Source organism: Sceloporus occidentalis, unplaced genomic scaffold (assembly GCF_023333645.1).
Source record: "Sceloporus occidentalis isolate IW3139 unplaced genomic scaffold, rSceOcc1.0.p SCAF_1, whole genome shotgun sequence".
Taxonomy (NCBI): Eukaryota; Metazoa; Chordata; class Lepidosauria; order Squamata; family Phrynosomatidae; genus Sceloporus; species Sceloporus occidentalis.
The window spans coordinates 31,636,289-31,651,331 of record NW_028316981.1 but is presented as its reverse complement, the minus strand read 5'-3'; the positions used below and the strand labels follow the sequence as shown (position 1 = coordinate 31,651,331).

The window sequence follows — 15,043 nt, the reverse complement described above, 5'->3', positions numbered from 1 at the left end:
ATTTCTTTCTCTGTACTGTCTCTCACCTCCCACTTCACCTATAGAAGATCTGCCAGCTGAAGATAACGCATCATGCATCTGATAATGTGGCTGGTCCTGCACAGTATATGTCACAACAAAGGTGTTAGTCTGTTAAGGAATTGTAGTCTGAATTTGTTACTATGTATTTAGACATACAAAAAGGCAAAGGAAGCCATGTTGATTCAGTTGGGGGGGAGACCATATTGATATAATCAGGGAATATTTGTAATAGGACCAACGTCACAAAATAACAAAGAAGCTCTCAATGGTCCCAAACACACTGCAGAAATAATACAGTTTGAGACTGCTTTCATTGCCCTGGCTCAGTGCTAGGGAATCCTGGGAATTGTAGTTTATTGTGGAACCAGAGCTCTCTGACAGAGAAGACTAAACGTCTCACAAAACTATAGTTCCCAGAATTCCCTAACATTGAGCCAGTGCAGCCAAAGCTGTCTCAAATTGGATTATTGCTGCAGTGTGTTTTGGACCATGCTACACCATATTATTATCCAGCTGGATCAAAATTTCTGGACAACTCAAACTTGCTTGCTATTCCATGACTTTTTGATGGCAGTGTATAGACATACATGAGGCAGTGTGGTGTAGTGGTTTGAATGCTGGACTATGGCTCTGGAGACCAGGGTTTGAAGCCTGATTTAGCCGTGTAAACCCACTGAGTGCGCTTGGGCAAGTCACACTCCTGTCTTAGAGGATGGCAATGGCAGACCCACTCTGAAGAAACTTGCCAAGAAAACCCCCGTCGCCATAAGTTGGAAATGACTTGAAGGCACACAACAACAAACAACAGTATAGTCAGGAACTGGAAGCGCTGATAACTTCGACCAGGCAAAAGTAGGCTGGCAACTGTTTGATGTTCCCTGCAGAATTAAAACCAAAACCAAAACCCCAAGCAAGTAATAATATGCTCCTCTCCTGTCCCTGTCAAAATGTCCTCCCACTTCCCAACTAAGAACACTTCACATTCCCCCATCAGATAAAATTTGCCCATGCATCCAGCAGAGGACACTCTGGGTCCTGCATTTGGCATCTCTGTTTCCTCCAAAGAGGCATTAAAGGAAAAATAAAACAAAACCCCAACCTGACAGTTTTCAATAGCTGTAACTTCCGGTTCTGATTAAAGTCTTCAATTTGCCTCTTCTTCTCCTTCGTTATTTCGCATGCTGAAATAATTATTGCCTATTGGGATAAAATATCTATTGCTTGTGGCAATAAAACTGTGGAATGTAATGTGTTTTCCCTGCTGTAATATTAAAAACCTATACACAGCAGAACAGCAAGATCACTAAAGAAATTGACTCAAGTTATTCTAAGCTTTTGGCCTTTGGGACAACTAGAATAAAAAAAGGCTAAGAAGAAATGCATTATCTACCTAAAGAGAACATCTGGATATATTATAATGCCTCGCCAAGGCTCCATCTGCACTGCAGAATTGATACGGTTTGATGCTGCTTTAACTGCCATGGCTCAATGCTATGGAATTCTGGGATTTGTAGTTTTGTGATATTTAGCCTTCCCTGTCAGAGAGTTCTGGTGCCATGACAAACACATCACAGGAGAGGGGGGATTCAACAGGTGATCGTTTTGCTATCAGATCATGCATTTGCAGAAGTTTCACCCTCGTAAATCATTGAAAAGCAAAGGGGCCAACTTGCTGGGAACTTGTTTTGGGGGCAATCCTTACAGCTCTGCTTTGATTTGTCATCTTTTCTATTCCATCTGTGACACTACAGTTAAGAGACGACAACAAATTCTAATAAACCAATGAATGATTCCAACAAAGTTTTAATAAACAAATCCATAATTGCAATAAGAATAAGAATTAAGAGACAATGAAAAAGATGAATAATGCAGGGTCCCAACACTTCCAGCTCACAGAGCACCTTCAAGGGAAAAAAAGGGGGAGGACATGACCAAACAAAACCTCAAAACACTCCATTGAAATATATAAAGGCAGATTCATGCCTCTTAATTGAAGTCATGCTCCAAAATTCCAAGTGTGCTCTTTATAAGGGTTTTGGACTTCAGCTCCCAGAATCCCCGGCTACTGGCTGACATGGCTGAGGCTTCTGGGAGCTGAAGTCCAATAATCTCTTAAAGGGCACAGTTTGGGGACCACTTTCGAGAGAAAATAGATCTAGGTTGGAGCAGGACTTTTAAGCAGCCTGGATTTGAACTGATATAGGAGCATTGATTTGGCACCATGCCCCTACCATACACTCACACATAGGTATATGTCTGTGTGTGTGTATATATAGACATATACGTATATCTTGTGTGTGCATGTGTATATATGGCTGATACAGGCATGATGCCAAATAAAAACGCCTCTATGTTGATAGGAGTGTTTCTTTTGCACCATGCCCCTACTATACACACACATCTATGGATGGAGCCAAGTAAAGGCTCCTACAGCAAGGCAGAGCCAGGCTTCTTGAAAAGCCCGGTCTGCTCCCGATGGAGAGAGAAGGTGTTGTGTTTGTGGGGCAGCGTCCTCCTGAGGGAAGAAGGCTGAAAGGGAGGGCAGGGGCTGCCACAATGGCGGCCTCCTCCAGGCCAATGGCGGCGCTGGAGGCCCGGATGTAGAGTGCTGCTGCTCTCCTTCTCTCCTCCCCGCTTGCTTCCTTCCTTCCTTCCTTCCTGTTCCGGGCGAGGGCCTGAGTCACTGCTCCCGGTGCCTCCTCCGAGCCTCTCTGTCTGTCTCCCTGCCTCCCTTCGCCGTCTCCGCCATGCCCCTAGAAAACCTGGAGGAGGAGGGCCTGCCCAAGAACCCGGACCTCCGCATCGCCCAGCTCCGCTTCCTCCTCAGCCTCCAGCCCCGGCGCCCGGAACCGGCAGCCCGGCAGGAGCTCATGGACGCCATCCGGAAACACGGTGGGCCTCGGGCGGGACATATATAGGGACACACCGGGCAGATAACACGGTTTGGAAACGCTTTGGCTCTTTCTCTGAGTCTCCGCTATGGAATTCTGGGAGCTCCGCTCTGGGCCCCACAACAAACTCCACCTCCCAGAATTCCATAGTGAAGATTCAGACAAAGAGCCAAAGCGTCCAGTGCAATCTTGATCCTTAGGTGGAAGTGACCATGTTCTCCTGGAGTTTGTTATACAGTGGAAAGGAGAAGCCAGACTTCAGGAGAGCGGATTTCAGTCCTTAGAGAAGTATTGAGGGTGACCCCAGGGTCAGGAATACTAAAAGAGAAGGGAGTTCAGGACGGATGGGACTTTCTCAAAGGAGAGATGCTGAAGGCACAATCTCAAACAGTTCCAGAGAGGAAGAAACATGAGAGATGTCTCAAGAAGCCAGGATGGATGACTAAGGAACTTTCAACGGAGCTAAGTTTTATATGGAGCGTCTATAAGAAGACCCAGTAGACTGGAGGAGGGCAAACATTGATGTTTATCACACTATGCTCTTAAAGAGCTACTATTCCAGTGTGACTCCTCTAGCAGCCTCCTGTTGCATGCTGGGATTGGCAGTTTTTAGGAGGGGTATTTAGAATTCTCAGGCAGAGAAGTTCAGCTCCTTAAAACTGCCAATCCCAGCATGCAACAGGAGGCTGCTAGAGGAGTCACACTGGAACATTACCTCTTTAAGAGCATAGTGTGATAAACATCTATGTCCCCATCCTATATCTGTGCATTTCATTTTTCTGCCCTAAGTGCAGTACCTTACATTTCTCCATGTTGGATTTCATTTTGTTAGCTTTGGCCCAGCTTTCTACTCTGTTCAGGTCATTTTGAATCTTGATCCTGTCCTCTGGAGTGTTAGCTACTCCTCCTAATTTCTCCACACAGCCTCTGCCCAGCTTCAGAAGGTCAGGGGTAGGGGAGGTGACCTATCTAGATGACATGGGGAAGGGGGCAGTACTGAGTAGCCCCTTCGACTTAGCCAGCAAAGAACCCCCTCCAGATCTAGCAGCCTTGCTCCAGGCTATCATCCAGGAGGCTACTGTCATTGCTGCTGCAGTCCCTTTCAGGTCCAGGATCCACCAGGAGGATGAATGGAAGCAGGTAGCCATTGAGTCTCTCTTTTGCTGCTCAAACCCTACTGGTGCATGGGACCCCATGAGGCACGGGAGAACGTTTTGCCGGATCCCTCACCTCATCCCTTTTGAATTCTGGTGGGAAGAGGAGGAGGCCTTCTCTTCTTGCATAGTCTTGGCCATGTGACTGATAAGAAAACTAAGTGGGGCCTAACAGAGGTCGAGGGAGAAGTCTCAGCCTCTGACAGTAAAACAGCTTCACAGCTCCTCCATAGGCCATCCCCAAAGAAAGCAGCGTCATACCTCTGCCAGAGAAAGGATGGCATGTCGCACACCTCTCTGAGGAATACAGAGTGGGGCTGTGTCCTTCTGTACTGCCTGTTCAGAGGTGCAGGAGGAAGAGCTTTCTTTGGAAAAGGAGAAGCAAAAGTCCTCCGGCCCCAATTCTGTTTGGCTGTTTCAAACCAAAAATAACAAATCTATGGTGTGGGTTAGTTTGAGAGAGAGATATGCTTACACAGTAAGTTTTGAACCTGAGGAAGGATTTGATCTCAGGGTCCTCTTGTCTCCATTCACCTCTGACCACTGCACCACATGGCTATTCTGCTACAGGCTCAAGTAGAAGAACCAGTTTTCACTGTATTTTCTTCTAAATGTTCTACTGCTGTGCTCTTTACAGTTGAAGTCTATTTAACCAATCCTGTGACAATTGTCTTTTCAGACATGGCCCCATACTATGAATCCCTCTGCAAGTCTCTTGACTGGCAAGTAGATACCGATCTGTTAAATAAGATGAAGAAAGCAAATGAGGATGAGCTTAAGCGCCTTGATGATGAATTGGAAGACGCAGAGAAGAACCTGGGGGAAAGTGAAATTCGTGATGCCATGATGGCTAAAGCAGAGTACCTCTGCCGAATTGGGGACAAGGTAGGTGCAGGGCTCAGGATGCATAAACAGCTGAGTGATAACACTTGATTGTGCCCATGTATTCCTCTAAGTAGCATCTTGAAACATGCTTGGTTGGGATGTTCTTGTTTGAGGTTCTTATGTATCAGAGTAATGATCATGGGGAGAGGAAAGGCAGGATTTTCTGAGGCGGCCCTGCTTCTGCAGCAGTGAGTTGCCTGTCATGCAGATAGAATCCTGTGGCACTTTAAGGCCAAATTTTATTTGGTTTAAACTTTCATGGCCTACAGCCCTGTGTTCATCAGCTGCATGTGATTAATTGGAATCTGATCACTGAAAGTTTATGCCAAATAAAACTTGCTATCCTTGAAAGAAAATGTAGTAAGTGGAAGGCATGGGTAGACCATCTTACTCCCACCCCCACTGTTTTTTATGTAGCAATTGTGACAAGCAGCATTTTAATCCTCACTGTCTCTCATAAATTAAGGAACAGCAGTGGTAAACAAGCAAAAATATAATGGTAAACCTGCTGTTAATGGTTCTCAGATTCTAGCCTAGTTCATTAGAATCATAGAATTGTAGAGTTAGAAGATACTACAAGGGCCATGCCTAGTACATTTTGTGGTGAGTTTATAAATTTTGACATGGCCCATTCCTTGGTTGTATTTTCCACTAATCCTTCCCATCCATCAAAGACTCTGCATGTGTTAGAGTGCTTTTGATGATGCTATATGTTGAGTAACACCAGCATTTTTTCCTAATGTGCCGAAGACTAGTGGCGTATTTGTGCCCTTTGGTATCACCTGCTATTTTCCCCCCTAAAAATCACCATAGGCTGACAGCCATTGACTCGCAGACTGGCACAGGTCCATAGACCAGCACTTTGAGTAGCACACCGTTAGAGGAAGATTAGGAATTGTCTCCTACTACCCTGGGTTTTGGGAAAACGCACTTACCTGTTCCAGATAGCAGTGTTATAGAGAATTAGCATGCCCCCTGACCTGCAGGAAGTGCCTCTGCTCCAAATCTCAGCTTGACATAGAAGAGCTCTCCTGCATTCTCCATATTTTATGGGACTGATGCTAGCAAGATGATTTAAGAGAATGTGGCCTTTATTCAGAAAATCAAAGGGGTTAAATCATGATTGGAAAGTAATAACATCTTTCAGATTTCTTTAAAACTGCCAGATGAAAGATGATCTCTGTCAGCTAAGTGAGTGTGTTTTATTAGGATGGATTTGCTGAGCTGTGAGCACCTCCATGACCTACATTTCCATAGGCTGAAAAGACTCTACTTCTTGTAGTCACTTCCCTTTCTTTTCTGAGAGGTAAAATCTGGTGAAGGATCTTGGATATTGCATGTGAGGGCAGGGTATGTCTGTTACCAAGGCATATCTGCAGAGTCTAACATTAGCACATTGTTACATTGTTAGGAAGCTGCTTTGACAGCCTTTCGGAAGACATATGACAAAACTGTGGCTCTGGGACATCGGCTGGATATTGTGTTCTATCTGCTCCGAATTGGCCTGTTTTATATGGACAATGACCTCATAACACGGAACACTGAAAAAGCCAAAAGGTACCATTTCTCTTGTTTTAGCACTGTGTAGAGGGGTGTTCAGTTTATAGTTCAGGGGACTTGGATTTAGGAATCTGAGGTGTGTTATATGTTGGAAGCATACAGCTTTATGAAGCACAGTTATAAATGCCCTTTATTCTGCAAATGATGCAAAGTATTAGAGGATAGAGCTTCAGATTGCTTTGACCATAAATGGTTAACTGCAAGTTTTTCAAATTGGTAAAACTGATAGGGAAGCAAAATAAAAGTTGGAAGGTTAAAAAAAAAATCAGCACTGTACTGTATTGGAACATTTTATTATTCAGACTTAAAAATTGTATGCAGACCTCAGTATTTCCCAGAAACAGAAGAAACTCATATTTTTTAGAACGCTCAGAAACTAAATGTCCCTGTAGTATAGTTAAAGAGTATCCTAAAATGAGATAACTTCTCAGTAAGACAGTTTTTAGACATGTGATCTCATAAATACCCTGGAGGCACCAGATCTCTTCTGATGTCAGATGCTAAGCAAGGTCAGCCCTGATTAATACTTGGATGTGAGGGCACCAAGCAATCCCAGGTCCTTGAGGCTATATTTCAAAAGAAGGCAATGGCAAACCACCTGTTGAATATTCCTTGTATAATAAAACTTCATTAAATTCTTAGGTTTCCCATAATTCAACAGGCGACTTAAAAGTGTGTGCATGCATACACAAACACGTACAAACAGAAGCTGTTGCCTTTACTTCATTTGGGCATCTAAGTAAACATACATAGGGTTGGATAAAAGGGTTTGTCAGAACTGCAGACAAAATTAGCAACCCTGTTAGACAAAAGTCCAGACACCATGTTACACGATATAGATTATGTCTCCCTTATCTGAAACACTTGGGACCAGAGGTGTTTTGGAGTTTTTGGGGTGTGTATGTGTGGCATTTTAGAATACCTATATTTGCATATACATGCATAAGGCACTATCATGGAGATGGAACCCGGGTTTAAACATAAAATTCATTTATATTACATATACACCTTATAGAGATAGCCTGAAGGTAATTTTAAAAAATATTTTTTAAAATAATGTTATGCATGAAACAAAGTTTGTGTACATTGAACCATCAGAAAATAAAGGTGTCAATATCTCATTAAAAAGGCTTTTTAATATATATACTGTATATATATAGAGTTGAGAATTCTGTATAAGGGAGACTCAATCTCTAATATGATTGGTAAACGCCCAGATTGTATTCCTGGCCACTAGGGCATGACTTTCTTTGCTTAACTAGCTGTCTTCCAGCAGTTCTTCTTTAAAGAAGTGTGTGCATTGCCAAGGACTGTAGGATAACAACACACCTATCTGTTTTAAAAGTCTAATAGAGGAAGGAGGAGATTGGGACCGACGGAATCGTCTTAAGGTCTACCAGGGTCTTTACTGTGTCGCCATTCGAGACTTCAAGCAGGCAGCTGAGCTCTTCCTGGACACAGTTTCAACATTTACATCATACGAACTTATGGATTACAAAACCTTTGTCACATACACAGTCTATGTCAGTATGATTGCATTAGACAGGCCTGACCTTAGAGAGAAGGTAAGCCAAGCAGCTGCTTTCATAGAGAACCTGCAGAGCGTGTGTTTCCTTATTCCTCTTATGTCTTACGTTTTGGTTTTTGCCTAATCTTCCCTAGGTGATCAAAGGGGCAGAGATTCTAGAAGTGTTGCACAGTTTACCCAAAGTGCGGCAGTATCTTTTTTCACTCTATGAATGCCGGTATTCAGTTTTCTTCCAGTCACTGGGTAAGGCAGTGTTTCTTCTTTTTTCTGGTCTGCCAGATTTATTAGACTGAAAGTGGCTGACATACATGTCCAGTTCTCACGTACTTGCCTTATGTCTCTTAAGGCTGGCTTTCTGAAACTTTGTGGACTATGTACAAGTACAAGATGGCATGAGATTTTCCAGAAACAAGCAAAATGGACCAAAGCTGGTTCAGGTTATGAGCGGTTTAATCCTCATGTAGTGGAAGGCTGAACATGTGAAAAGGAAGGCAAAGTGTACTTTGTGAAACTGAGACTATGGTCCAAAACACACTGAAGAAATAATTTAGTTTGAGACCACTTTAACTGCCCTGGCTCAGTGCTAGGGAATTCTAGGAACAGTAGTTTTGTGAGATATTTAGCCTTCTCTGTCAGAGAGCTCTAATCCCACAATAAACTACAATTCCCAGGATTCCCTAGCACTGAGCCAGGGCAGTTAAAGTAGTCTCAAACTGGATTGTTTCTGCAGTGTGTTTTGGACCTATGTCTGCTCTCCTTATTTCACTATTGGATCTCAGCTGGGGCATACATTGGGTCCTTGATACCTGCTAGGGTTTGGTTCCAAGACTACCTGTGGATAACAAAGTCAGTGGATGTGCAAGTCTTATTATTAATTAGTTTATAATAATTAATTAAACTGCTCGGATTCCCAGTGATTGGGCAGTATATAAATAAATCCTATTATTATTATTGTTGTTGTTGTTGTTGTTATTTACAATTGCACTGTGAAAGGATGTCCCTTATATAAAATAGCAAAATCAAGGTTTGTTTTTTGGAATGTATAGCTTTTAAAAATATTTTCAAGCAGTAGATGGTTATATCGGTGGATAAAGAATCTGTGGATATGTAGGGCTAACTGTACTTTACACCATGTTAACATTGTTGCATGGCTCCTACCTGTGTGTGCTGAGTATTTCTTCTTTGTTGGGTGCATTAGCCACAAAGAAACGCATGCTGATGTTGGCAAGTGCACAGGTTTGCCTAGAACAGCTCACCTAACATGTCAATCCAACCTTAGAGCTAATTCTGGCAGGGGTAGGGAGCCTTCTGTGTGATATTGTCTTTATGTAATGTTTCTATATTTCAGCCACTGTAGAGCAAGAGATGAAGAAAGACTGGCTGTTTGCACCTCACTATCGTTATTATGTTCGAGAAATGAGAATCCATGCTTACAGCCAGCTCCTAGAATCCTATAGGTCACTTACGCTAGGTTACATGGCAGATGCTTTTGGAGTCTGTGTAGAGTTCATAGATCAGTAAGTATTTTTTCTGTTCCCCCTCCCCCAAACATATTAGTTCCACAGCATTCATATAGTCTGGTTTCTTCTATATTAGCAGTAACATCAGACAGAAAAAGAACCATCAGATCACAAAACTAGGACAAGACTAGCACAAGACTAGGGCAAGCAATATTTAAAAATGTTGGAATTAGACTAAATGGTAGGAAGGTGGATGCTTTAACTGTGGGTTTCTGCACTGGGAAAAGATTAGATGACTGTTGAGATGTTTTCAATTCTTCAATTGTATTATGTTATTAATTGTGACTGAGGAACAGCCAACTTTGCTTTCTTAGGAAACAACAATCTCACATTTTATCAGGAGAACTGTAGGAAGGGAAACATGGAATGGTTATCCCACTGCTCCATTTCAGATGTATTCAAAGATTTTACACATCAATTCATGTGAAAAAACTGGGATAAATCTGTTGTTTGCCTATTTCCTCTCTCCTGCATCTCCTCTGTGACTTGTTATCTTTGATAGTGACTGAACAAGCTATGTCTGAAAACCAGATTCTTGCTGGACAGTTTCCAAGAAAAGATGGCTGGGTTGGGTACCTGTGGGGATTTCATTAAAGAAGGCACATCTCATTTTGTGGCGTAGGACTGCATTAAGCGATGTGGGTGCCTTGTCCATTTCCCTGTTTGCCTGAAACTTTTTACACTATTACAGTACTAACTTGCATTTAATCACTGCTTCCCAAATATTTTATTTTTCTTATATAAAACATAAAAACTAACATTATCTTGTTGTTGAACACTGGCTAATTTTTAGTGTTGGTAGTGTGAACGGTCTTAACTGGTACAGAGATTTGCTGCAAAACAGCAACCATTTTGTTCTTGGACCAAAATTACCATTCCAGTGTCCAATGCAAAAAATGCATTTGGGCTGTGTATATAACTTCACTTATGGAGGGGAGTCTAAAATCTAGGTCTGTTTTGTTATTGATGCAGTGAAGTGCCTTCAGCAGGTGATTTTTTTTCATACTATGTATTTATTGTATTTCAATACTGCTTTAATTGTCATAGTTCGATCTTACTGGATCCAGAAATTTGTAGGTTGGGGAGGTATTTAGAATTCTCTGTCAGAGATCTCTAGTGCCTTATTGAAGTGCAAACCATAGGATTCTGTAGGTTGTCGCTGTGACAGCTAAAGTGGCGGGTGTGTAGTGCAAAAGAAACCAGTTTCTCTTCCATTGTTTCATGGGATAAATGTATTCTCATGGTGGTGGAGTGTGGGTGAAAGGTTCACGATATGATAAAACACCACTTTTTAGTAGGTGGAATTTACTGAAAGGAGATGCTAATGATGGCAACCAATACAGTAATAGTTACATAACCACACCAAAGTAGTCTAGGTCAGTGATGTCCGAAGTCTGGCCCTCAGCTGCTGTTTTGTACTTCAGCTCCCCAAATCCCAAACCTTTGGCCAAGGTGACTGAGGCTTCTGGGAGCTGAAGTCCAAATGGAGGGCTAGAGTTTGGACATTGCTGGTCTAGGACTGGGTAGTCCACAAATGGGAGTTAATTGTCACCAGCATGTTGAGCTGTTTTAAATGTGTTTGTATAATGTGTAAATGAAATGATTTTAATTCTTTTAAAATTTGTATTGGTAAAGTTTTTAACTAGTTTTATCTGACTGCCTCTGATTTTCTGGCCCTCATTAAAGATGGTTGTGTTGTATTTTTACAGTTATTCATCATGTTCTGACTTAAGGTAATGGTATCCCTGATCGGATCAGGCCCTTTTCTGCTATGATTATGACATGCTATACTCTATATAACATGTGCCATTCTCCCTATATAGCTTGGTTTATAATACCAAGTAACTATGGCACATCCATACACTGATGCAGCTCAAAGCTGAACAGGGGTTATGAGCAGCACCTCAGAAGCTGCCTTTATCCTGTTGTGATTTGCCAACTGCAGTGCCTGAATTTGATAACAATAAACAGATTAGCATTTTATTGTGCAGTTGCTTCAGTTTTGAGCAGCCTACTAGCATGGCTATAAAATGTCACCATGGCAAGTTTATTCAAGGGGAAATTCCTCCCTTACCATAACCAAGAGAAGTCCTAAAACATGTGGTTGAAAAATAGATGCTTTGGGACACTAATGCAGTTTTTTTTCTTTTGAAAACAGGGAGCTTTCAAGATTTATTGCTGCTGGGAGATTACACTGCAAAATAGACAAAGTCAACGAAATAGTAGAAACCAACAGGTACCAGTCAAGTTTCTTACTGCATTTGGGGACTATATGTGATAGTTACTAGGAAACATATATAAATTCTGGTGTCAAATGCCTGCCAGCCTCTGTCTAGCTGTTTTGAGCAGGTACTGACACAGTACTTGGGTGGAAGCCTTAGCTTGGGAGTGGATGGTGATTTATGCCTATGTTCCTGAGCTCCAGCTTTAAATATCCTTTGTATGATTGGCATTATAAGGAACAGTGTGTGTTTAACATTCCAGCTTTAGGTAACCTTCACATCATACACTCCTCAGAAAACTTGGGCATTTTCTGAAGTGTACTTAGTAGTTTACTACTTAATTTTGCCACACTGCAAAATTAATATAGTTTGACACCACATGGCTCTGTCCTATAGTATCCCGTGATTTGTAGTTGTAGCACCAGAGCTGTCTGATGGAGAAGACCAAATATCTCACAAAACTACAATCACAAGAATCCATGGCAGTTAAAGTGGTGTCAAATTGTATTAATTCTGCAGTGTAGATGCAGCCCAAAACAAGTGTATTTAAAATACATGGATGCTGTCTGCATTTTGCAGGAAAAGATACTTGTGAACCAGCTACCTTTGAAAGAAACCCGTATGCCATTCTTGCTTGCTTACTGCGTAACACTAGAACATAGTTTGAAAGCCAGTGATGTAGAATGATTTCTAAATTCTCTTTTCCCTCCCATCTGTAGGCCTGACAGCAAGAACTGGCAGTACCAAGAAACAATAAAAAAAGGAGATTTGCTGCTAAACAGAGTTCAGAAGCTTTCTAGAGTAATTAATATGTAACTTTTTTTAAAAAAAAGAGGAAAAGACGAATGCATACAAGAACAGTTTTGCAAATAATTATCATTGTATAACTTGTTATTCTATAGCTAAGAAAATGGCAGCCATGGCGTAGGTAGGAATTTTACAGGCTATTTCATGGTGTAAACAGAACTGTATAAATGTTCCGTTCATGTTTTCAGATCAACTTCATTTATTAAATGTGGAATACAGTTGACTTGTTTCTTTATTTTTGTTTTGGTGGAGAGGGTTGCATTAATGAGCTCTTTAAAGCTTAGTGTCTAATGCATTTTTATTTAAAGCTTTTTCACCAGAGACAGTTAGTGATGCTGTGAGAGAGAATTTGTAAGCTGACTGAAGGTCTGATATTGTACACATTAAACTGGGGATAAATCTCACTGAACTGTAAACAGGCATATACAGGAATACTTCATAAAGGGGTGGGAATTATGTGGCCCTCTAGATGTTGAACTGCAATTCCCAGCAATAACAATAGCAAGCACAGCAGCCCCAACAAGCATTGCCAGTGGGAAAGAACATTAGGAATTGCAGTTCAACATAAAAGCCCTACATATGCCCCTGTACATCTGCAGGACCAGTACACATGGTTTCACTTATCTACAGCTGAAAAAATATTCCCTGTAGGAATCTCTAGGTCCTCCAGTGCAACACTATGGTCAACCTCACCCAGAACTCATTCATTTCAACAGCATTCACTATTATCCATGCTTTCACATTTCTGTGGTAAATCCAGGAACATATCTGCTGTAGATACTGGGGTCATACTGTAACTTTTTTCTAGTGCTCTGTGGGACATAGCAATTTCAATTATTTCAGAATAAAATACTGCTTAAAAAAAGAAATGCTGTTGTAGCCAGTGACCCTGGACAATTAATCATACAAAAAGAAATATGTTGCTTTGATAAGTTGCTGACTTGAGTGCTTGGTTGCCAAAAAAGACTGGAGTGTGAAAACACTGGGAGCCAGAAGATAGATGGCACAGAACAGTTCAAGATGCTAATACAGTTATACGCAGTTATCTTTGGTTCCAAGATACCCCATGGATAACAAAATCAGTGGATGCTCAAGTCCCATTAAATATCATGGCATAGCAAAATGGTGCCCCTTAAAAAAATGGAAAATCAAGGTTTAATATTTGAAATGTACATATTTTAAAAAAATTTCAAACCATGGATGCTTGAATCAGCGTATAAGAAGGGCCGACTGTAAACAACCAAAACCAAAGAACTGATGTAGGATGTGGAAAGCAGTTCCAGAACAAATTATTTTAATGAATTACCAGCAGATGGCAGATGAGATGCACAAAAAGTTTAAAAAGTGCATCTAACACGAGTGTGAGAAAGCTGCGTACACATGCTGGATCAGACCTGCTCTGCACTTTAACCCCTCATGTCTGCAGGAAACATAGGGAAGGTGTGTTAGCTTCCAAGTAATTAAGCTAATCCTGTGTTTCCCAAACTTTGGACCGTCAGATGTTTTGGACTAGAAGTTGTAGTCCCAAACACCTGGAGAACCAAAGTTCGGGAAACACTGAGCTACACTTTCTAGTTAAAGCTAAGAAGCTTATCTTGTGGGGCAATGCTTGTAACACACTGTGTATTAGATGTGTGTCCTAAAGAGATGCACTTGATAGAAGACTACATAAGGTGTACCTGTAACTGACCTCTTTGTGAGGAAGCTCTCTTTTGGCAAATTTATAGTTCAAAACATTGAATGGCTCTTGGAGGTCACCTTGTACAATCTGCTGAATGAGGAATGCAGTGACAACACTGTGTTGATGGAATGGTTAGTTGTAACTGACTATAGAAGAGCTAGCGTTGTCCGAAGATGACTCCAGTGGTCATGTGGCCAGCATGTCTGCACTGAATGCTGTTACCTTTCCACCGAAGTGGTACCTATGCTTTCGAACTGCTAGGTTGGCAGAAGCTGGGACTAGTGACGAGAGCTCACCCCATCATGTAGCACTCAGGCCTCAAACTGCTAATCTTCCGGTCTTTCGACGATCAGAATTGGCGTCTTAACCACTAAGTTACCGCATCCCATTATATTGTCTTAAAAATCCATTCCACCCATTATGACATACTGAGGAAACAAAACATGAATAATTCCATCATTGTCTTAAGCAAACCTTTTGTTTTAATGGTTACAGGCCTCCTGGTGTGCTAAAAGAATGAGCAAATATTTTTAATCTGAACTATCCAATCACTGCTTTCTGTATGATAAGTTTTATGGTGTGCCTAAATGAGTGAAACACAGATCCAGTTTAACATAATGGCGGAAGGCACTAAATTTGGGGGCTTGTTTATTAGTTGCCACTTAAAATGCTGCCCAAATCCTCTGCTATAAATAGAGAACTGAAGAGGAGGGATAGTACAGAAATGTGGGAGAAACTATTTCATAGTGAACTGAAGGATACTTGTGAAAAATT

General features: G+C 41.5%; 1 protein-coding gene across 2 annotated transcripts; it reads left to right on the top strand.

The window, feature by feature from the left end:
* Positions 1–2,667: 2,667 nt before the first annotated feature.
* On the top strand, positions 2,668–12,809 carry LOC149321291 (26S proteasome non-ATPase regulatory subunit 6-like). Of its 2 annotated transcripts, XM_089518998.1 has the most exons (9): positions 2,668–2,913; positions 4,746–4,951; positions 6,363–6,508; positions 7,857–8,076; positions 8,174–8,282; positions 9,388–9,556; positions 11,269–11,292; positions 11,718–11,795; positions 12,501–12,809. In XM_089518998.1, the coding sequence occupies exons 1-9, from the start codon at positions 2,769–2,771 to the stop codon at positions 12,595–12,597; spliced, it is 1,194 nt and encodes a 397-aa protein (XP_089375124.1). In that variant the 5' UTR covers positions 2,668–2,768; the 3' UTR covers positions 12,598–12,809. The 2 variants fall into 2 exon arrangements, with proteins under 2 accessions (XP_089375124.1, XP_089375125.1); XM_089518999.1 differs by lacking the exon at positions 11,269–11,292 and having other exon boundaries at positions 2,669–2,913.
* The last annotated feature ends 2,234 nt before the right edge of the window (positions 12,810–15,043 follow it).